General features: G+C 40.3%; 1 protein-coding gene across 3 annotated transcripts in view; it reads left to right on the top strand.

Annotated features, from left to right (window-relative positions):
- Arid5b (AT-rich interaction domain 5B) overlaps positions 1-24,568 on the top strand; it is a 178,359-nt gene that overhangs the window by 114,500 nt on the left and 39,291 nt on the right. For 2 of the 3 annotated variants that reach the window (XM_004858263.4, XM_087184810.1), the window contains one exon: positions 20,527-20,639. In XM_004858263.4, the coding sequence (XP_004858320.1) occupies positions 20,527-20,639 (113 nt within the window). Of the gene's footprint in view, positions 1-17,072; positions 19,125-20,526; positions 20,640-24,568 lie in introns of those variants that run through there. The other variant, XM_004858264.4, reaches the window with a different exon arrangement.

The raw sequence follows: 24,568 nt of genomic DNA, 5'->3' as shown, positions 1-24,568 counted from the left end.
GCAAGTTTTACAAGTGACTAATATATTAATCCCACTCTTCCCTTCTGCTTTGTGGGATTGTCAGCTGAGTCAGGGTTTAAAAATGGAGCTTGATGAGATTTGCTATAAATATGTTGACTAATACTAACTAAACCCCTAAACATCACACGCAGATTGATTATGTCTTTTTCACTCTTTTTAAAGATCCAAAGATGCACCTAGTTAATAACCTGCTCTGTGTCCCTAATAAAGAACAAGCTAATTAAAAATTGTGTGCTGGCTGAAAATGAATAAATGAAGAATCATATATTAAAATGGGTAACTTTAGCCACAGAAATTGCTGAACATGGGCTAATGGGAATGAAAGGAGTAATTGTAAGGCTTTTACCACCAAGGGTGATATGTACAAATGAAGAGTCGTGTCACAGTGACAAGGTACTGGGGTAAGGATGCTCTTGTCAGGGTGGGTAGCCAGGCTTATTTCGCCCTGTGTCTATACTACAGAGGAAAGAGTAGGGCAGGACACAGTCTGTATTTCCTCTCTTCTCTTCATCTCTTGTAGTCCTACCCACTCAGCAACCCTGTCTTGTCCCAGGTCCTGACCTAGCTCCTTGAGTCTGTCTATCTCCTAAAGTCCTTTAACATGGAGAGTCTTGGCCATGAAAATGTGCTTATGTCACAGATGTTGGCCCTTCCCTTGGGTTCTGTACAGCCTAGCAATATAGGATTTATTTTCATTCTTAAACTTATTTTTCTCTCCCTTGAGTCTAAACCTTTGTATCTTTCCTAGAAAAGAAACCCTGTCATCATTGCATGACCCTCAGGCTGGCCAACTTCTCCTTCCATCCTGCAGAGTCAGCATAAACATCACTCCTCAGAAATGCTTCCCGTGAAGTTTCACTGAGATCAGCACCCAGGGGTGCTGTGCTCCTCCTGCCCTTGTATAGCACCTAACCGTAATCTCTTTCTCTCTCATTCTCGCTCACTCTCTCTCTCTCTCTCTCTCTCTCTCTCCCATGCCAGAACCTCAGCTTTGTGATAGTAAGGACATCTGGAAATCACTGCGTCCTCATGTGCAGCCTGCCTGTCCTGGGTCACAGAGACTATTGAAAGGGTGTGTCAACTCTAACTTCCAGCAAACAAATTTGATTTAATGTCCCTAAATAATAAGAATCCCTATTGTTAGGTCTAGTGTTTCTTTGGTGACCACCTTGATCATAAGACAAATTGATGCCCAAGAAAATTTTCTTGAAAATGATTCTTAACTCTGCTATTATGTTTACCTTAGCTTAGAATGGAATGCATTTCATTTCCTTTAGTGGTGACAAGGACAGGGAGAAGAATGAATGAACTCAGAATTGTTTCTCTCTTGGTTTGAAGGAGTGATGTCAGTACTAAAGTACAGGTTTGTAGCACTGAGTGAGCAACCCTATGTGAGGTATGGGCCAGTTGTCACTGCAGTCTGCTTTATACCTGTCTCCTCTGGCCCCCTCATCTCAGGGCACCAAGTCCATTCACCAGTATGGTGTGAGTTATGCTACTCTGTAAAAGCAGGAAACACAAAACCAAGAGGATGAACTCTGGAGACACATGGTCTGGGACTCGGTGTCCACTCAGTTACTTACCATCCATGTTCTTCTGGGCAAACAACTTTTGTATGTCTCAGTTTCCTCATTTTAAGTTGTCAGTGATACTATTCATTTCCAGGGGATATTGTATGAAGATTAAATGAAAGGTCTTAGCACAGCACATGGCATATATCACTAAAAAGATTTATAGTACATTCCACAATTAACCTAAACCAAGAAAGATCTGCTAGTCTGCATCCCCTCTCCAGGAAAGTTTGTGGGACATTTGGGAATAACAGTGGGCACACAGAGAGGCCTTGGATTTTTCTACCCGGGGAATTCTAGAGCTGTAATATTCTCCTTCTCCCTTCCTGCCACTCTGACTCCTGCACACATTGCACAGGCTGCTCTTAGTTCTAGGAGTAGCAAACTCTCTCTTATCTTCCTGGCTGTCCAAGAGCAAGCTTGGAAGTTTGACAATTATACTTATTGGAATTAAATAAAATGAGACTACATAGCTAAGAAATAACAGGAAAACAAACAGGATCTAATAATAATAATGGCTACTGCTTATGCACTATTTACTATATGCCAGGCACTGATCTGAACACTGAATCATTTCCCCCAGTTTACAGATGAGGAAACTGGTTGCCTATGGCAATCAGATAATAGAAAGACTATGAGATTAGCTTCTTTTGCTCTTAGGACTTCATCTTGATGGAAATTTGTGTTTCCTCACTTAATATTCAACAAAAGAAAGAGATTACCTTGCGACAAATTCTACCCATGTTTAGTTTAGATGTTTGGCTTAATGTATGTCTGTCTTTGTAGCTGATCATGACATCAGAATGTCAAAAAAAAGTCCAGGAAAACACACTATAAAGTAAATTGTACGTTTATGGGTAAGAAGCACACAGCATTTGGCATCAGCAGAAAGCTTCCATCTTTGATGTGGAAAATAGAAAAGTTCTTGTTTCCATTAGGGTCAGAGAAAGAAATGATCACAGTGTGATAAGTTTAGTGGGTTCTGAAGCCTGTTGTAATAATTGATGAGCTACAGTTGTCCTGCCCAGAGGACATGCAAGTATGAAATACACATGTCAGGAAAAATGTGGGTGATAGGGAACCGTGCCATGGGAAAAACAGAAAGTATTTAATAAGGCAAGTCCCAGTTCTCCTGAGCTTGAGGTTTTGTTATACAATGAGGCTACTTATGTGTGGGGCTAGGCTGAAGAGGGAAGATGGAACACAAATAAGCGCAGATGATTAATTTTTGGTGAATCATCTTACCCTGCAACATGCAGAAGCCAGCAACCTCTGGTGGCTCCATTCTGGACATGTGCCTAAGGAGGAAATATTTTATTTTAGGTATGGCAACATCCTCAGTTTTGAGCAATTTTTTCCCTGTTTTAGAAAATGTTCACACGATTAATGCCTCTTGCATGTGTACAACAATAGTTGCCTAGAAACCATCAAGAAGCACTTTTGGAGCGCAAATGTTCTAAAAATGAATGAAGAGCAAATACAGTTCAAGTTCAGCTGAGATGACTGAGTTTCTGATACCCGTTGCAAAGCTCATTCACCAGGAGCAAACCTATTATCTCAGCAGTCTGGAAGGCTGAGACAGAAGGATTGCAAGTTTGACCCCAGACTGAGCAACTTAACAACTTGATGAGACCGTATGCCAAAATGTAAAAAAAAAAAAATTTTTTTTGGTACCGGGATCGAACTCGGGACTTTGCGCTTGCAAAGCAGATGGCAGGAAAAATTTTTTTTTTTAAATGCTCAGGATGTAGTCTAGTATGAAGCCCTTGGATTCAATCCTTAGTACCACAAAAAGGAAAAATAATCCTATCTATTATCCCTAGAGCCACACAGAAAAATCTATTCATTTTGGACACTTGCAAAGAGGGACTTCCTCCTGTGGCTTGGTCCACTTTCCTGCCTTCAAGCAGAATTGCTTCCTATACAATTCCAAATAAATATGTAGCTGATAAAGATTTGAAAAACTCTTAAGAAAAATGATTATCCTACCTCTGGTAACCAGTATAGGATGTTTGAACTAGGCCTAGTAGGTACAGAACATGGGTTAATCAAAGAACCTCTCATCTCTGCAAGGAACTGATTCATACCATTGGTATCTCACATAGTCATACTTTACTTGAAATGTAAAGAACTGAAGAGAACTTCCAGAGCAAAGGTCACACACTCAGGTGTCCTGAGGCATCAGCAGGGAACCTAGAGGGGGAGGTGCAGGTGGAGCCTGTGAGAAATCAGGAACCAAGAGACAGCTGTGTTCTGTCTAAAGCAGCAGCTGCTTTTCAGCCCATCTTTTGTTGTTATAGGAATATGAGCTCAGTATTGTCAGATCCCTCAACCCTTTAAGAAAAGCCAGACGTTTCTATTTTTGTGTGAAAATCTTCTGATTTTCAATTGATGACTTAGACAAATTGTGAAAGCTGAACGAATTATAGCACCAGGCAGATTTGTTCTATGGACTGCCAGTTCATAACCTCATCTATCATTCAATGACCATCCCCCAATTTTGCAGATGAGGGAACTGATGCTTGGTGAGCAAGATATGTATTCAGAATCAGTGAAAATGTCAACTCCTTTAACATCAGAAACTATGCTGTTTCTTTCATCACTAGCTGGACTAACACAAAGTCAGATGTATAATGGTGATCAATAAGTATTTATTGAATCAATGAATACTGGAAGTTAGAAGCAAAAATTGAGACTTGGTTTGGTCAGTAGAAATAAGGTCCTTAAATACTACGTGATTCCTTTTCTCCTAAGTGACCTGCTCTGCCCTAACTTCAGAGTAAGTCGAATTTGCTCTTCTCTTTTGCCTTGTAGGGACTTGTTTAAAGTGTGATTTGATTAATAGGAATGTCCTGGTGAAAAATCCTAGAAAAATAACCTTGAACCCTAATTTAGGTTCAACTTTCCTGAAAGATAGGTTTGTCTATACTAGGACTCCTAGAACCAACAGACCTTCCATGTTCAATCCCATTCAGTTTGTTTCTATTTCTTAGGCCCCTACCATGTTCATAGCCTTCTGTATGTTGATTTGTAGATGTAGAGGATTCAGCTGATTTGGGGAGCCTGAGTGTTGAGTGAGTACATTTCAGAAACATTCAGTGATTTATTTAGGGGATGTGAATTCTTGGCGTAGTCCCTCCCACACTCCATCTCTGTCTCTCTCTCTTTTCTCTTACTTAGGCCACACTTTATAGTGTGGTTATCACCTTTCTTCATTTTTGCCTTTCGATTTAAAGTTGCTCCAAACATGGTATGAGACATGTACTTGTACCCTTTACCAACCTAGTTACTGCCTCTGTATTGGAAGAGCTGCAAGCTTAGTCAGCATTTCACCATCCAGGAAGCCGTGCCAGATGCTTGTGTCAAATGACACTATAGTTTTCCAGCACTTTTTCTTTCTTCTTAGGTTCTGCAAGGAGCTTACTTCTGTGCTGAGAGCTCAGATGTTTCCCAAGTGTCAGTAACTCCCACCACGCAGCTACTGCCTTCTCGAAATGCTTGAAGTAATGTATTACTTCCATGTGTTTGTGTATGTAACAGTGATAATAATGGTGTCACCATTTATTAGTGCCCTCAGTGGAGGACAGTGTGGTAGGTGTGGCCTAATGTAGCCTTGTTTGTATTCTTTGTATGTCATAATCTTTCAAGATAGAGATCTTTTGAAGGATGGGTAAATTCAGTCCCCAAGAGGCAATGGATGACTTGCCCAGTAGCATATAGTTGCCTTATTTATAAAGTTAATTCAGAGCTACCTGCTCTCAAAGCCTGTGCCCTCACTACCTCCTTGTGAAACTTGGGTAGCCAGCAGCAGTTTTACCAGCTTTCCCAGTGCTGTAGAGATGAAAGAAAAGATGACGTTACCATTTTTCTCAGAGGCGAACTCCGGGGACCATTTTAACTGAAGTAGATGGTTTTGCATGAGGCTGTTTCATTTCAGGATAGTGTCCTTTGCTGGAAAAGATAATCAGATGTAACTGCAACCCTCATTGTTCGTGATTTCATAAAACTGGTGTGGCAGTTTATTATTATAAAATTAGTATAGTATAGAAGAAAGCTGGGATGCCAGCCAGATGAAGTAGACAATGAATAGTTATATAAGGTTTTGGAAGCACATGTAGTAGAACACAAGCTCACTGTATTTTCTTCTCAATTGTCTGCTGTTTGTTAATGTTTCCTTTTCAACATGATTGCATCTCAGTTTAATAGCACTTGCCATCTCAGGCTGTATGGTGCCAGGTCTGACATAGTTACATCCCCTCTGCGCTAAAAATATTGCATGTGTATATTCAACCTCAGCCCGACATGTTTAGCTAATGGGTTACTCAGGAGCTACGCGCTTATATAATTAAGTGATGTATGTAATTTTGTGTTAACACATTTGGAATGTGTGTTTCCCTGGTGATTGCAATGCTTTATTCTGTGTAAAGTGTGACATTTTAATTCCCGCTGAACAATTTCCTATCTTGATTCGCCTTGTTTTTGTGGCAGGAGATTATTTTGCAATCAAGATAAAAGCGTTATTTATGAAATTTCTAGACTATTCCATTACTGAGAACTTTTAACTGCAGATCAATCTCCTATTTTATTGATCTTTGTTAAAAATCTTCATTGGAATTTAAATTTCATCTCTGCATTATAGATTCGCCTAGACTCTCATGTGCACGCACATTTTTAGGCACCTTTGTAGAGCTGGGATTCCTTAAAACTGATTCTCACCAGGCAGTATGCCACCCTCCCCACACCGCTTCTTTTCTGTTAGGTGTTGCTGACTTACCAGGTACAGGGCTCTCTAGGACAGTCAGCATCCCTTTGGGTTTGAAGGTCCTGGCAAAACAGGTCAGATCTGTGTGTCCACAGACAAGGCACTTTTCGGTTAAGTAAGTAGTTGACAGTTGCTGAGTCTTAGAGTTACATGGTACAAATTGCAATGTGGGTGTACATATCTTTCCTTTATTAATTACAGTCAGGACCAAGAGAAGATGGTATATAGGTAAGGAGAGCCACTAAGACATAACACTACCTACCCTGCCCTCTTAGAGGTATCTATTTTCTCCAGTGAGATCAGCAGTCAGTGCGGTATAACAAATACGGTATTTGCTATACTCCTATGAAGTGCCAGATACTGTTTTCAAAAACATGGTACAGTCATTTGCTCATAACCATTTATTGGACATGTATTATGATGATGCTATATTGACCAAGGCAGATGTAATTTCCTTAGTGTCTACTGAGTCAGAAAGGCAGATACTATTTGCATACAGAAAGAGATGTGTGCTAGGGTAGAAGTGTACTTGATACACAAGCTAAGAACAAAGGGCTCCTCACTCAGCTGTGGATAAGAGAGTATAAGGATGCTTTCTGGAGGATGTGGTGCCCATTGTGAGTCTGGAACGAACAGGTAAAGGGGGAATGTATTATTATCAAAGGAAGCTGAGGAACAAAAGTGCCGGGATTGGAAGCTACAGGACATGCTTGGGACTTCCAAGGCATTTGTTAGGGTGGTTAGAAGCTAACAAGGAGACCATATCAAGGTAGGCTGTAGGCCATTTATTCTTGCCCCCAGGGCTCCTGAGCCTTTCCTTATTCCAGAAGTGCTCCCTCACCGTTTCCACCCCAGCCTTATAAAAGCAAGCAGGTGGTAGCCGTTGATGCCAAATGTCCGGGTGCTGTCCTGGCAAGCAAGCATTTCCCTCTTGGTCCCTCCCACTTGGGACTGGGCAAACAGCTGGGAGCGTGGTGCATAGAAGTCCTGCCAGAAGGACCTACGGTTGGTCTGCGCGCTCCAAGTGAGCCTTCCCCGTTGTATGTTTTGGCATTTGAACACAGCGGGAGTGTCCTTGTCAACTCCCATTTGACTTTATTAATTGCAGTTCCTTGGAAAGTGTGCTTCAGTAACGTGGTCTTGGGAGGACAGAGCTTGCCCGGCAGAGACCCAAGTGGAGGTATTCAGGGCCCACTGAAAAGCCATCTGTTGCCACAGTGCAGCTGCTGGTCCCGCACAGCCAGCCACATTCAGAGCCCGCTCACAGCTCTGCTGTGTGCTGTGTGACTCTGTGTGTGTGTGTGTGTGTGTGTGTGTGTGTGTGTGTGCGCTTTTCATGTGTTGAGTGAGTTGGGACCAGACAGTACCTAAGGTTCTCTTTAAGCTGTGGAATTCCATCAGTCTATAAATTACTCAAATGAAGAAGCCTCCTGTCAATACAGCTTGGATTCACCAACTTCAAGGATGGTCTTTGCTTACCGTTTCCAGCAATTCATGTCTTGTCTTGACTCTGGCACTATAATTCAGAAAGCCACCTACAATAGCCTTCAAATCTAGATTTCTGATTTTTTAAGATACAAAAGGAATCATTAAGCCTCTGAGTATTCCTAGAATATCTCGGAAGCTAAGCAGGGTCGGGCCTGGTTAGTACTTGGATGGGAGTATTCCTAGAATATACTGCAGCCTGGATCAGGTAATCCATATTATTAGCAATGTCGCCATAGACTGTCACCTAGCAGCTCTGTATTATGTTTCCAGGCCCCGCCCCCCACCCCCACTTCCCTGAGCCCTGAGGCTGTGGTTAATAATGTCAAAGGAATGTTTTAAAATTGGTCTTCTGTTGATTCCAAAGACTCAGGGCCCTCACGTGGTTAGAGTCCTGGGCTAGGAGTCAAATTCTAAATTTAATTCCAACTTCCATGAACATCTTGGTTCTGTACTTCCTTACCATTTAGCCATGTTTCAGTTTTCCCATCTGCAAAATAGGCATAAGATACCTCAGTCCTCAGAAATGCAAACACCTGTATTCCACACAGGATTGGCATTATATTAAGGTGGAATATCATTTTACATTTCATAATAAGAATTAAACAAAAGCCCTTTGAGTACATACCTCGTGTAAATGCCTGTACTTAAAAGCAGATGAATTTCAGAGGTCAGCAAGTACCACCCTCTTCTTTATTATTTTTTAAAAAGCTAAACAAGGCCAACTAGGGAATTCATTTTGGAATATAAAAACATGAAAGAAAGGGTATTTCAGCTTGCACAATAGTACAAAGAAGAACAAGACTTGTCATGTTTTGCTAAAGAACTCCCAGATGTTTAATTTTATAGTAAAATTACTTTGAGAACTTTGCTAATTCAAAGACAAACCAAACAACGGTTGTTGCAAAACTGAACTTCCACGTGTGAGTGGAAAAGCCAAGTTAAGATGAGTCTGCCTCTAAAATCATATTGAAAACACAGAGAATTTTTGTTCTTGCTGGGTAGAGGAGTGGCTTTTATTTAAAGAGAAGACACATAAAAGAGAGAAATGGTACATTTACTGGTAATAAGATGAAAAATAGTTTATGTTCTTGTGTACTTAGCCGCAACTTCTCCCCCAGCTACTTCTTGAGTTGCTCAGTTTGTTTTAATACCAAGCTTGTTTGCTTTTTGGGGATGGGCCTGCTAGGCAGGAAATTGTCAAAAGGCATACAGCAGACATTTTAAATGTCATTTTAAAAAAATAAAATTAAGTGCTAAATTGGTAGCTGATTATTAAACCTGCAGTTCAGAAGTTTTCTTTTATTTTTAGAAAATATAGAAAGAAAACCTATACCTACATTTGGGTTTTTATAAATCTCAAGTTTCCGTATGCTGTCTATCATCAGAAACAAATATGCTATTCCTTATTTTTCTTTTTAAATGGTTTTTCTTCCATATTAGGGAATTATTCTGAGTTCTTTCCTTGGTTCCTATAATTCCAAACCAGTTGGAACATCAGTCTATTTTTGGTTATGAAGGAACTTTAAAAATGTGGGCATGATTTTTTAAAGATTCTAAATCTCATAAAAATCAATTTGCCCCATATATAATAGCTAAAATTGTAAATGTAGGGAAGTCATCATACTCTGAAAGAAAAAGTTCTAATTTCTATATTACAAGCCCCACCTACCCTCACCCCACTATGGCCATCACTGTTAAATGTAAATTCTAAAACACATAAAGCAGCATAAGGTTGTGATTTGTGTCTGTTTCTATCCAAGATGAATGTTCTTACCTGTATTTGATTAAACTCGTAGTTTCTGGATTTTTATGGTTGTCGCATGGCATCACATAGATTCACCACGAGAGGGCGGTGGAAAGTTTGCTTACAGCTAACAAAGCTAGCAATGGTTTTAATATCAGCTGTGTTTTAACTTGGTAAGGATTTATTTCTCTGCTTCTCAATTGCCACACAGGCAGCCTCTGAGTTTCCACTAACAGCGAATTAACAATCCAAATAAAGTTCTTCTAAGGGAAAATGTAACAGACTGGTGCAGACAAGAGCTTTTGCCCAAATAAGGATCCCTTTTGTGGAGACCCCATGTGGTAGATAACCATCAACTGACAGTTGGTCATGAGTTAATAATGTTGGATGCTGAAATATGCATACCATGTGCTATAAAAGAGTTTGGAAGACAAAGACAAATACTTCTATAGTTAGATATCAGAAACATACCAGAGGTGTGGAGGCTGCCTCATTGGATGTAAGTGGAACCTGCCAGCTGATTTCATTAAAAAAAAAAAAATCTGCAAGTATTAAACAGTCTGATATATAATATTCATTGCACGTTTTGTTGCTATTACAGAGGTTTTGGTCTTAATCTCTCTGCATGTTATTGCCTTAAATGCTACAGCAACTCTTCCCTTCTAAGAAAAGAAAATACTTCCTAAACTTATTTCCACTGCCACCATTGCTGTCCTTTTATTTTTACAAACTGAACCATTTTTAAGGGAGTAAGGGGGAGGAGGTTCCACAAGGGCATCCTGGAGAGTGTGTAGCCATTTGATTGGCATGTTGTATTTGTAGGCTGCTGTTAATATCTGGTTATGTTTCTGTGTCACTGCTACCACAGGAATCCGAAGGTGAGGGGGTGGAGTGAATGGCACTGATTTCAGCTCTTGTGACCACTTATTTGGGAGGATGAGACATTGGCCAGCTGGGTTGGCGAAGCCAAGTAGCTTATGCCCTTAACTTTAGGTCTGACTATATCTTACCTCTCTACTTACTTTCAAATAAAATCTCCAAAAGGCAAACACAGTCAGACTGTGAACTTACTCAATAATTTGCGGTTAAAAGTTCCTACTTAGCTCTAGCCAAAATCACTCAAGTTCAAGTTCCATTTTCCCTTATTCAAAATTCACTTACATTATACATTACACAATTTGTAATGGCAACAGAAATGAATAAGTCATGGAATAAATAATTGGCCCCTCTATCTTTATGTTCTCTCTGTGTGTCTCAGTCTCTGTCTCTGTCTCTGTCTGTTTCTCTGGCTCTCCCCCTTCATTCTCTGTTTCTCCCCCACTCTGCCTTCAAGGCTTAACATTTGTTTGGACATCTTAGTTAAGGAAGTTAATGAAATAGCATCCTCCTCAGAGCTATTTAGTAGCCTTGAGTGAATGATTACCCGATTTAAATGTTACAAAGAGGAGACCTCAGCTTCGGCAAATTTTTCAGACATTAACATCTCTATATGACTGTCCTCCGTAAATAGGAAATAAAATTCTAAATTGCACTGAAACTTTGAATCGTGATATTTGCTGATTATTCTTGCTTCAGATGTTATCTTGTTCTGTCTACATTTTAACACATATTTTCAAGAACATATCTATTATCAGAACGTTGAATTGTTGACTAAGCCAGCATCACCCAGGAGAGAGATAATGCAAACCACGTGTCATTTAAAGTATTTTAATAACCGCACTTTAAGAGACAAAAAGAAACACGTGGGATTAATTTTAGTAATATATTTTATTTAATTCATTGTATCCAAAATATTATCCTTTCAATATGTAAATGATATAAAATGTTATTAATGAGATGTTTTATTTTCTTTGTACCAAGTCTTGGAAACCAGTGTATATCTTGCACTTGTTGCACACCTCAGTTGGGATTTGATGTATTTCAAGTGCTCTGTGGCCACCTGTGCCTCGTGGTGACTGTCTGAGACACAGCAACTCTAAAGAGTGAGAGAGGTGTTCATCTTACTTGGAGAAGAACGCAAATAAATTTTAATTCCTGTGTTCACGGAGAGATTTACAGAAGGTTTCTGATAGTATCTGTTGTTCTTCTACAGTGTGCCAAACTCTAGTTCCCATTACCTGAGTACTCCAGTTTGCCCTGTTGAGTTACAATCATCATCCATAGTTAATATATCACCATGTGTTACACACCTTGTCACTGCCTCTCTGCTCACACCCCTGGGTTCTTTCTCCTCTCCTTTTGAACCCTCACCTCCCCCTGTTCCAGTTCACACCCGCTTCTATGCAGTCTATATGAGTCCTTTGGGTAGAATTTTAAGGTCATTTTCCAGGACCGTGGCTCCTGTACCTCACAGATAAATGAAGCTTGAAGCCCTGGAAAGTGCTTGCTTTGTCAGAGGCGGGACTGGTACCTAGTGGGGAAGGACAGAGAGAGAGGGTTTTATCCAAACAAAGAAAAATGTGTCAGAACCTCAGACCACTGAGAAGTCATATTTTTACTTTTAAGTAAGGCATGGCCCTACTTCTTAAATTACTCTTTCTCAAAGGTAGAAAAGCGTAAGGAGAATGAAAAAAATCTCTTTTCAGTACAAATTACTTTTGGATCTTTAAAAAAAAGAAATTGGGAGTCTATATTTACTTGATGACCTTTTACTTTTTCTTATGTGTACATGTTTTAAACACCAAGATGTCTCTCATAATATATTCATCCAAGTCTGTAATAAGTTAAATGTCTCCGTGTTAATCCACATACGCACATATCCCCCCAAAACTCTCTTTTGCTTATTTCCAAATGGGGAGTGTTCTTTAGAGATGTAGCAAATCAATTATCCTCAGTGTTGAAAATGGAATATCTCATTTCCAGACCTAGAGAAATCGCTGAACAAGAATGTTCTGTTTATATATGAGTTTAAACGTTATTCTGATATTTACTGTTCCTGGCAAGGCTATTTGATACAAAAATATTCAGTTCTGTGCTGTCATGTTCAATACAACACCATAGAACATATCAATCATAGACTGAAATGAACAGGTTTATTGATTGCAAAGAAAAGAAAAAGAGAGACAAAAATTAATTCTCTGTGTTGAGGTCCTATCTTATAATCTTTAGAAAGTGTGGAAATTAAAATATCCTCCTAAGGCATTTCCAGAGTGGATACTTAAACAAAAATAGATAATTATATTAAATTAATATTCTATTTTTATTGTATAGTAACATACTAGGAAAGACTACATCTGTGTTTATAGTGTTATGCATTGATTTAACATACTTATTCTAATCATAGAAACTTGTGTGCATGATTTTGTCTATTGGAAGGGAGCCCGGGCCAGGGTTAGGGTCCTGGAAGGGACTCCTTGATGCCTAGCATATGAAGAGATGGACAGTAGGACAGAGGAGTTGCCAGGTAAATGTAAAAGTTCAGACTTGAGCCTGTTTTAGATCTGTGACTTTAAAACAAGACCCTGCAGCTGGGGGCAAGGTGAGAGTGGGGAAAGCGGAGGCTTTGTGCGTAGCATGAGCACCTAGATATGCTGCTCCTGTACCCTTAAGAGCCCTGCAGAGGCAGTGGGTGTCCTGCCTGCCCTGATGTCCCTTGCAGAGCACGTGGCTTTCTAAGGCAGAGGAGTCTGGCCACAGGCTTCTGACATTCAGGAACTGAGGCCACAGTCTGGTCCATGACGTGGTGCCTGGGCCCTATTATCCCAAAGGTTCATATGCTTTTCCCAAACAGTTAGAGAACCCCCACCCCTTGCAGTATGGTAAAGAGGACCCTCTACCTGGTATGGTTTCCACTAGAGGATACTATGGGTGACCACAATAGAGCTCAGGGTGAAGGGAGAGTGTGAAAGGTATGGCATGGGTTTCAATCCCTTTCCCTATGGCCAGGATTCTCTCTTAGAATCTATGCACTGAAAACCCAGCTCTCTCCTCACTCTATACCAAGTCTCATCCCCCAGAGGTCTCCTATTCCTCTAGTGGTAGTGAAAAGCTCTATAATGTCTTGTCTGTTTTTGCCAGTGTGCCCTCGTGAACATTTCTTCTAGACTTTTGAACATTTCTCTATTTCCCTGAGATCCACTATATGATTTTAGAATAATATCTATAATACTTAATCATCTATAGTTCTCTGTCTCCTCAAGACACAGGGAAAAAATAAGGGTAGAAATTTGCCTCTGTCTGTTGATAAAAGCTGCCTACAAAAGAGGTTTGTTTGCCTTTAATGCAGAAACACATGTAATCATATGTTTCAAACCCAATTAGCAATATGGATGAGCTAGCAAGTCCTTTTTCCACATACAGGGTGGGGGAAGGTAGGAGTGAAATAATCTATGTTTTTAAGTGTTTCTGAGAAGTAAAGACCTCCAGGGCAGAGAGAGAGAGGGTGGTTCAGGAAATAGCTATGCAAATCACATGCCTATGAAATTACTAAAACTTTGATCAGGGGCATTAACAATGCTCCAGCATTCACAAGTATGAAACAGGAATGAGTAAGACTGGTCATGTTTTGGAAGAGATTACAAGAGTGTTTACTTACATGGGTTGTTCAGCAGTCGATGAAGTCCCCGGCTGTTTTGGATTTAAACTGCCCAAGCAGTCCAGGTATGACAAATGTGGTAATACATTCCACTCTCATTAGCAACTCTTGGGGACCTCAATGATTTTGACAAAAAGCCAAAATGGTTAGATCTCATATAAAGCAAGCCTCATTTTGTTTTCACCCTCTTTCTAACAATACAATTGCTCACCCTTCTAGGAGGTAGAATGGGGACCTGGGTGCTGTGACAGCATAGTTCATCAGCAATCCCACGTTGTAGTTAGCAATTCAAGCAATGCCAGGGTATGGCTTGGGGTACAGCAGCAGACTTGGAGACTCAAAGCCAGGACTCTACATGGCCCGTGACATCCAGGGTGATGAGCATAATTCCTCTGGGTCACATCCATTGCTGGCTGGTCAGTGCTGTATGGTCTTGGTACCATTTGAAAGATAGTATATTTAAATCTGGCTGTAGAATCTGAGCTCACATCTCTGCACTCATCTTTTTAATCCCTTTATTTGAGAAAAAAATAAAAGGGGATTGTCAGAACCATTACCAAATAATAACACTCACAGCATTGATTTGCCATGTTCATTACTTAGACTGTCCCACAATATCAAGTTATGCTAGTTAATGGCCCTATGTGTTCCTATCTCAAACAATAAAATAATTTCTCAAGTATTTCTGTTGGAAATAGGCAAACAGTAAAATAAACTGTATATAGGAAAACAATAAAATAAATTTTAACATTAACTATACTTTTGATCAGTATTTTATAAACTCACAGTCAGCCAATTGAATACCAACAGGCATTATATGGACTAAAACTTTGGATTTGAAATAAAAATTTTAGGGAATATGTATGAATTTTTAAATTTAAAATATTAGTTTTAAATTAAAGCCAAAATAAGGGCTTAGAGCTTTTAGTTTTCTTTTTTTTCCCCAAGTATTTTAAAACTGAAATTCTGTAAGGGATTATCTGAGAAATGCCTTTCTTTTATTACACTCATAAATTTTAGGAGTGGCTTTGATCAAACATTCTGCCATACTTGGTTCCTAAATCTTTTACTCATTTGTTAATAACTTTAAAAACACTTATCCTATTTTTGTTGTAGTGAAAGAGGAAGTTTCTAAGTAGTCAAAAGTGAAACACTGAAAATAGAACACAATAAATGATAAGTAAACCAGGGTATTTTCACCCCCAGAAAGCAATGTACCACGCTAAAACTTGCCAGAGTATTTTAAGATTATTGTGTGCAAAGAGAATGTATCAGAGAATCGCAATCCTCAGAGAAGAAACATTGCACAAATGCAAAGCATTCTCAGGAACACAGACTATACACAGCACAGTGTTTGTCAGTACCTAATACTTCCATCTTCCATCGGTGGAGCTTTCTGGCTCATGTTTAAAATATACATTGGCACACATTAGTGCAGGCACACACACAACTTGCAAATTAAATGAGTTAACGCTCTGCTGACTTCCTCTAGACATTGACCCCAGGGGTCAAACTCTTAGGAAAATTACGCCTGGTTTTCCATTTCTCTGATTCAATTTCTCACCAACAAGTACGCTGTATCTCTGATTGGAGGCTCACAAAGAATTTCTCGAGAGACTATGTAGCTGTGTTGGCAACAAAGTCCTCTCTGCAAAATGGGAAGAAAGAGTTGTTAACTGATGAGTCAATCCAGCTTTTATAGCAGTTTATCTTCGTGGTATTTCCAACAGCATAAATGCTATTAAAAAAAAGAGACGGTCATGACAGGAAGAACACAGTAGAAAAAAACAGGAACATTTAAGCCAAAAGCAATTTACTTTGCCAGTAACTGGTTACATTTCCTTTGTTTTATTATGATTATTGCAAGAGTTGGGGCTGAGATGAAAGTTTCCCACACCTGCTCTGCCCAGACACATAACTTGTCTGAACCCATAATGAAGTAAATATACACAGGAATGTCCAGGTCTCTGATCTAATAAACCCTTTTGGAAAAACAACAAACTTGTTTTGCTGTGTTGTCAAGAAAATAGACTGTAATTCGTTAATATTTGAAGGAGTTAAAAAAGGAAAACAATAGCACAAAAGCGGATTAGATATCGGCATGGATGGGAACACTGGAGGTAGCTTGAACCTCTGGGGATTAACACCTATAGAAATAGCAGTGACTTCACAAAGGTGAATAGTTGTTAATTTCTTGGCACTGAGGAAAAGGAACAGATGGACAGTCAGAGAGGAAAGAATTTCTTTTAAAAGCAGAGATCTTTCACAGATCATGCAGAAGAGCGGGAGGCCCACTGTAAAGGGGTAATATGCACAAGGCTTTCGTGGAAGTCATGTCACCTACTGCTGAGTCAGGACTAAGGGGGACTCTGTCCTCTGCCAAGTCTGTGGGATGCTTGCTGCTTGCTGGGATGGGCACTGTGTAGTATTTGAGAGTGTTTTCATTTGGGAAAAGCTCCCTGATGACTGCCAGCTGGAGTTAATATGAATACCTCATTATGAGGCAGAAAGATCATGTGTTTGTGTGTGTGTGTGTGTGTGTGTGTGTGTGTGTCTGTGTGTGTGTTTAGTAGGAAGAAAGTGCTTAAAGCAGGGACTCTGAATAAAGCCCAGTTGCCTGGGTTGGCATCCCACTGCCAATAGCCAATTACATGACACAATACAAGTAATTTCACTGCTACTTCAGTTTCCTGATCTGTAAAATGGGGATAAGACTGTGCCTTCCTCAGTGGCCCATTGTGAGTTTTAAATAAGTTATTGCTTGGAAAGCACTCGGAATAATCACTGGCAAAGTCCCCAAGAAATGTTACCTTAGCTACTATTGTTATGTCAGTGTAATGTTGAAAGCTTCTTGCAAAGAGCACTTACTGAACCCTCCAATGGGCCAGGCAAGGGCTGGGCAATGGGTTATATATACACAAGTAAAAGTAACTGTGTCTTTATTGCTTTGCACTGTGTTTTGTTTAAAGTAGAACTGACAGAAGTAGGTACTCTTCACTGAGTGTGCTGCTGGCTTCTCAGCAGAGCTTTGCTGGTAGATACCTGTCTTACCTACAGCACCAGAGCTGCTCCAGTGCTGGAGTCTTAGGGCTTTGTTGCTCTCAGTATGTCCCCAGAATTTGACTTTCCAGATGAGGGCAGGTATAGATCCATCCAGGGTGGCTGGAAGTGCTGGGGCTGTTTCATAAGTGAATGAATTAAAATCCAAAGCCTACCACACCCCTGACCCCCACATGCAATAGCATATTTATTTTTTAGTCACAGCAATTGATTTGTTTTATCCCCATAGGGGAAAAAAGATGTGGACAGGGAACCAGAATTTTTGCTATTCCCAAAAGCCAGCCTCTCAATCCTAAAGCTTTATGTGGGATCTATAAATCCAACAGATCTCCAGTTGTACTATGGGGACTCCTAACCAGTCTTGAGTGCCCTGGGACACTGGCTGTTTTTGCATTTCTACATTGCATGTGGGGCAAGATTATGACCCTGCCTAGATGCCCAATGCAAAGGCTTAATAGTAATCAGGAACTAAAAGCCTGGGGCCTCCTATCCCTTTCCTGGTGCACCCTCACTTTACTGGCTCATGTTCCCAGAGCATCAGTGTAAGTCATAAAGGTGAATGCAGTTTTACAGGTGCCCAGGGGGACAAGTATGCCACGTGGTCAGGCTGGTGGGCCCAGCTCATGAGGGAGCAAAAAATATGTGGGCATTTGTGTTTTCATTAGTCACTTGTTCATTCAACAAATCCATGTTTTGCAATGCTGCCTCCTGAGTGTTGTACTAGGGCAGATCAGAGATAAATCGACACAGCCCTTCCTACCTTTAAGGACCATCCAGTCCAGTATGGGAAGCTCAAACACAGTTCAAATACAAAGAATCCAATGGCACAATCCCTAAGAGAACAGAGAACGAGTTCAGAGGGGAGACTAAAAGAGAGACCTGAGTTCCCACCTTGAGTGACGGGTAGAATTTGCCTAATTGTACCTGAAGTAACCATGGATGTGTCCCCATTAGGAACCAAAGGCTTTCCCTCTTGATCACATTCCATTTAGAGTTTAGGTTTGTATGACCAGAATATTAGGTGCCGGTCTGTTCTAAATTTATAATTCTTAGAATCCGCTGGGGCAGGACATGTGCTTCTCTGGGATCTGAAAACAGCTCGAAGAATACAGAAAATAGATCTAGTTCAGGGATGACTTCTTGTCGTTTCCTGGAACTGTCGCCTTCAGTATTTAAAACAGCATGTTCAAAGCAAGTTCTCTTTCAAAAAGGCCTTTGGGATTTGAAAGCTTTTCCGGAAATAAATGCCTTTTAGGTTTAAGTGCTTTTCACCAAAATGCTGGGAGGGGAAGATCATAGCAGCAAGCCTTAGAACAGAGGGGATATTGTTCTGTGTCTTCTGAGGAAATGTCTCAGACCCACTCCCTCAAGTTCTGTTTGTTTCTGTTAGTTTTCTGCTCAGCTATTATTTTGATAAGGGATATGAAAGTATATCCTTCACTCGCGGTCATTAAAGTCTTTAAAGTCTTAGCACTTGGGATCATTGTGGAAACACTTCTGTGCTACACTCCATCTTCTAAACAAAACAGTCCACGCCCTGGCTCTGGGCTGTGGCCCATGTCAGATTCATGGAACGTGGCATCAGGCTGCTCCACCGAGGAGCAAGAGGTCAGGAGCCACAGAATAAGCCAGATGAAATCACCAACCCCGCGAGGGGAGGTGGAGAGAGCAGATCCCTCCCTGCCAGTCTGGCAGCTCCAGCGAAGTGCTCAGAGCTCATCCCACACACTCGGTGCTAGTCACTGCCGTGTGTTTACATGAGTAATGGAGCTGCCGGGGGAGGGGAGTTGTAAGCAGAGCGCTGAGCCTCACAGCTCGCATTCAGAGCGAAGCTGACATCCACACCGCTCGAGACTTCCAGGGATGTGGCCGGGGAGCAGTCACATGCTGTAGTTTTTCATGAGCACAGACATCAATCAGGCAGATGTTTGTCGACTGGAATGGGTAACCGCTACTTTCTTTTTGCTTGATTTTGTTTGTGAACTTGTCTACCTTTGATAATTCCGTGCTGGCTTTCTGGGATGGACTTTCAGACCCACGTTTTGAGGAATGAGATAAGAGCAGTTTGAGGAAGGGGGGTCCCAGCCCCTGAAAATGCTTTTGAAACTTTTTTGGGTTTTTGCCTCTGATTATTAAGGCAGCTGTCTGCCTTACTGGGCTTTACCAACAGCAAAACTCATCCACAGCAGAAAATCAGATTAGTAGGAATTACTTGTGTCAGTAAAATTTGTACAATGTAAAATGACCTAAAACCGCTGGTGAAACTGCGTGGCATAAGTAAGATTAACAGCAATTAAAAGAGGTCGTGTTTTTCAGATATGACATTGTTGTAATCTTTCCTTCAAGTGGTAAAAATGTGTGGATACCTTGAAAGTTATGGAAGAAATTGTTTGAGATCAAATTCGTTAGTTTGGAATTGTTTGAGGACTGCTGGGTTAGTTGGTTGATTTTAATTTTGCTGGACTTTGGTGACGAAGTTAAATGTGAAAGCTGCTGCCCGACAATCATAGCACTCGTAAACAGCACCCTCCCCCCTTACAGATCTTAAAGGGAACCAAGCTCAACATCAAAGATGAAGTATAACTTTGATTTGTATCTTGTCCACAGCTTTAAAAAAGTGTAACCCCAATGGAATGAGGCTAACCCCAGTGCAGTCTTTGGAATTTATTTCATATAACCCTCTGATTCTTCAAAAAAATAGATTGAGAAGGAAAAGAAAGCATGCCGATTTAAATGTATCTGCCAGATTTGTTGAGATTTGAAACATGCTGGTCAAAATATTATTAGTCAATACATGGACTAATACTTGGCAGCTTGTTATTATTAATGCTTCTCTCAGTAGCGTGCTCTCTCTTTCCTTAATCTGTATGATAATTTGAGAATATATTTATGTCTTCAAACACTTTCAAAGAGAGATGTTTTCAAATGTTCCATTCCTAAGATACCATGATGAGCTGGCATATCACTAAGGTTTCAGAAAACAAGATAAAAACAAAACATAAGGAATGATCTCAGAGCCTGGTTCAGTGTTGTCTTTCAGCCTCAGAGGATTCTTTTTTAACAGTGGGAGGAGCATTTTCCTTATCATCCCTTAAGCTTCATTTTATTTATATTAATTAGATATGATAAAGAGTGAGAGCTTAGCTTTGGAAAGCTTGTATTGAAGACTATATACTGTTAGTACCAAGGTATAACCCTTCAGAGAAGCATCTAATGAAAATTGGCTGACACAAATACATGCCTTTCACTGAACAATCGAAGAAGACCCCTGTAGTAAGACTGTGGATCTTTACTAATGGAACCTGTGCCAGCAAAAATGTATATCAATTATTCTGTTTGTTTTCAGCGCCAAATCTTAAAGGTAGACCACGCAAAAAGAAAGCATGCCCACAGAGAAGAGATTCCTTCAGTGGAGTTAAGGATTCCAACAATAATTCTGATGGAAAAGCTGTTGCCAAGGTAAGGTCAATCGCTCTGTGATTGTGATTGCTGTATCTTTATTTTTCCTCTTGCTCTCTGCTTTTGTGTCTTGGTGGCAATTTTCTATTCAGAGTCTGACTTTGGTATGCAGAGCTTTTGAAGCCCTGTGCAATGTCTGTTCCTGCCACCTCCCCTTCCTGATGGCTGGGGGTGGTGGGAGGCAGGCATTTTGATTAGTCAACAGAAAGGCTCCCCACCTCCCAGTTTGACCTGTTGAGTAAAGGACAGATGATTAAGTGCCCACATCATTGAGGCTGAGATTTCATAGTAGGTGACACAATGACATAGTTTACTCTGCTTGTATCAAAAATAGACCAGCTGAACCATCCTCTGTCTGAATGTGTTCATCTAAATATGTTTCAGAGATTAGCAGAGGATGAAATTAGAAATAGCTAGAATTAATCTTTTTAAGTTATGTACTTTTCAAAGTCACCTCAGATTTACACTAGAGTAAGATTAAAGATACATACCAGACTATTTATATGTATATATATTCATATACATTTATAAATTTTTTAAAATCTCTATTAATGCAGAAAGAAAGCTTCAGTTCTTGACTAATTTTGGCCCACTCCCATTTTGCCTAAGCATTCTTCGGAATCTTTAAAGTGTATGCCTGAAATATTTAGCACCATGGAAAGCCAAACGTGACTTCATATTTTTAGACTTGTCTTTTTTACTTTTGTGGACTTGGGTCAGATTTCCACATTCTGGTTATTGAGTGTTTGTGTGCAGGTGTTGTTTCTGAGCCAAAGACAGCAAGAGTCCACTTAGGACATGAATTAAAGACCAGAATTGAACTGACATATTTCCAGATCCAAGAAATAACCTGGAAATGGGAGCATTTTGACCATTGGTGAATTTGGGACAATCTTATTTGGAAGAGAAAAATGATTCAATTCTGTGTAGACAGTCTACTATTTGTCTACTATGTACTCCAACCCCCTCCCAGTGTAATAAACTAAATCTTAGACATTCACATTCTACATATCTTAATGTCCAGTATGATTACTTTATCAAGAAGTTCTGAGGACTTTTTTGATTAGGATTTTTTCATTCTGCCAAGATTCCAAAGGGCTAAAAGATGTTCAATAAGTAGAAATGTATATTTTCCATTTTCTGGCAAAAAAAAAAAACCCTGTCTTTCCTTAAAGTTACTTCTCAGGCCGGGGATTTAGCTCAGTGGTTCTGCCACCTGCCTCACAAGCTTAAGGACCTGAGTTCGATTCCCTGTACCAAAAAAAAAAAAGTTACTTCGGTTCTGCTCATTTAACCTTCTGCAAGTGAGAGCTCATGAATACCATGAAGGAAGTTTTCTTGTGTGTTGGACATTCAGCCCTAGAGCCAGTGGCTTATGGCCTCAGTTTCTGCAGTCTTGAAGGATGTCAGCAGCCACAGTGTATTCCCTGCCATGTAGCCTGTGCGTTCCAGCAAGATACTGCAGATGGATCAAGAAGGTTTTAGGACACAACATTCAGCAGAGATTGCATTGTTCTCGCCTTTTATTGTGCTGGTCCCTACCTCTAGGTGGACATCCTACTCCAGCATATTCTGTGCCCAAGCCCAGAAGGATGAAGCTCCTTCGTTTGTCATTTGGAGTCACTACCAAGGTTTGTTTTATAAAGTCTGGGAAATTTATAAAACTCATAAAACTGATCTGAAAAAACACCACTTCCATGGAAGACAGCTCTGGGTTAATGCTCAGACTCACCAAACTGAAGAAAACAGGAGCCTGCTCTGTAGATGAACTGCATTAGATGTCCACTGACTGTTCTCTGTAGGAGGGGTGGAAGACAAGCCAGTTTTCTATGTGACTCCTTTGCCCCATCTCCTACCTCCTAGAGCTGCCATCCAGAAACTTTATGAGGAGACAGATCACCCTTCCACCATTCGTGCTCAGTGGTGAATGGAGGAATATCACACTGTAGTCAGTTCCCGGGGCCTGGTTTAATGGGTTGGCTTTTTCTGGAGACTTGGATTACAATTCTTCCTTCTACACTTCTAGCAAGACTGGTAAAACCATTTTAACTACCTGGAAAAGACTAGTAGGTGTGAAGTACAGTGAACTTCTTTGTTGACACCTATTTGAAAAATCCTGCAAAATGGACAGTCCACATCTGGGACCAAGACAACCATGAAAAAGACCTTCATAACTTAAAGCCATCTTTTGCCATGAAATGTTACACCAGAGATGATAAACCTGTGACCATCCTATCATTTGCTGAACTAGAAAAAATGTTTTAGATGACAGAGAGCTGTTTGACTTTAAGAACTATATGATCATTTTTTTCTCAAAAATGCCTCAAACCGACCATTTCTAACTACAGATGAATGCTGGCTTCCTACAGCTCCACATAGCAAAGCTTCTAGAGTGGGACCCACTGTGTTTGTTGTGTTTGTGACTGGTAATTTGCCTGTCACCATCAAAAAGTTACACTCTCTCGATGAGAACACAGCAACAGCTTTACAACACCCTGCTTTCCCAGAGAGAGGATTCTGTGGCTTCCCCAAAACAGCAAAAGTGACACGGGGCGAAAAATACGAGTTCTCTGAAGACATCATGAAAATCAATCCTGCACTTCTCCCGGGATCATTTTAGAGTAGCAGATCTGCAGCCCAGGCTTGTTCACAGAGTGATAGGTAACAGAGAAATCTTCCTGGCCTGTGTCCCTAATCAAAGGCCTATACTGATAGAAGTCAAATGACCTTGTATTTTATAAGCACTTTTTAAAGACCAGAAGTATATAACGGGTGGTTTATATTCTAAAAGGAACGTAAAAAAGGAAACTATGGTGTGCAATATGTCCTTTCATTTAAATTACAAACATACTTGAGTATGTCACAAATGTAAAACTTTCAATATTTTTCATCTCATTTGGTCCTCTGAACTATCCCCAGGGATTGTCCTTGCTTTAAGGAAGAAAATGGGGGTCACTTAGGAAGATAGTAATAATAATTAGAACTCTAGCTAGTTTATTGTTGGTTTAGCATATCTTTCTGCCCTAGTTGGAGGCTAGATTAGTTGTAACTCAATCCTCTGGAAGGATGTGGTTAATATCAAATAGGTGATGATTCATTGAAAATGAAAACATTAAATGTAGAGCCTCTAATTAGCACTTCCTCAATCACTTTGGAAATCCCAGAACACTTGGTGAACTCAACAGGTTTATGGTGTTCAGGTTAAGAAAAGCAGTTCTAGCAATTAATTTTCACCATCAAAAGGTTCATCTTTCTCAAGGTCAATATGAAGACTGGGTCTTATTTCCATTGACACCTGCCTCTACTAAATCAGTAGATTGAAATACTGACAATATTTTGGGTATATGTGGAAAAAATGGAGAAAAGAATTTGAGTCTTGCCCAGAAATGGAATAATACCCTACAGAGCTCACTTATGTTAACTGAAACAATGTACCAGGCTGGCTCAAAATAGGAAGCCATGGTTCACTTCTTACCAAGCACTTGGCCTCCCTGGGAGCAGCCTGCTGGGAAGCCACTGAGATTCAGCATGGAATTCAGTAGGTGGCAGCCTGGCTTCCCTTGGAGCCTTTGCCATGAAGCAGGGGGTCCCAGTTACATTGGATGTGGTTTGTGTATCCCCATGTGCTTTCTTTTTATTTCTGAGTGTTTCTATGCAGATATGGCAGAAGGTTAAGCAGCTCTCCGGACACTGAAGAGTAACCTCATATTCCTTTATTAGCAGAGGTTGATCCTAATAATGAGCTAAGTGGCCCTTTAGCACTACAAGTTAAGCCTCTACCTATTTTATACACATCCCTTAGCTCTACTGCTGTTTCTATGAGATTGGGGTTTTGAGTGTGGCAGACTTGAGTTCCAAACCCAAGCATCCGCCCTTCACTAGCTGTATGAAAGATTCATGACCTTGCCAAGCTGCAATTTCCTCCACTG

The sequence above is a fragment of the Heterocephalus glaber genome, unplaced genomic scaffold (genome assembly GCF_053883595.1).
Source record: "Heterocephalus glaber isolate CG9 unplaced genomic scaffold, H.glaber_assembly_v1.0 deba00001497, whole genome shotgun sequence".
NCBI lineage: Eukaryota > Metazoa > Chordata > Mammalia > Rodentia > Bathyergidae > Heterocephalus > Heterocephalus glaber.
Note: the sequence above shows the minus strand (reverse complement) of the source record. Positions and strands in the feature narration are given on the sequence as shown.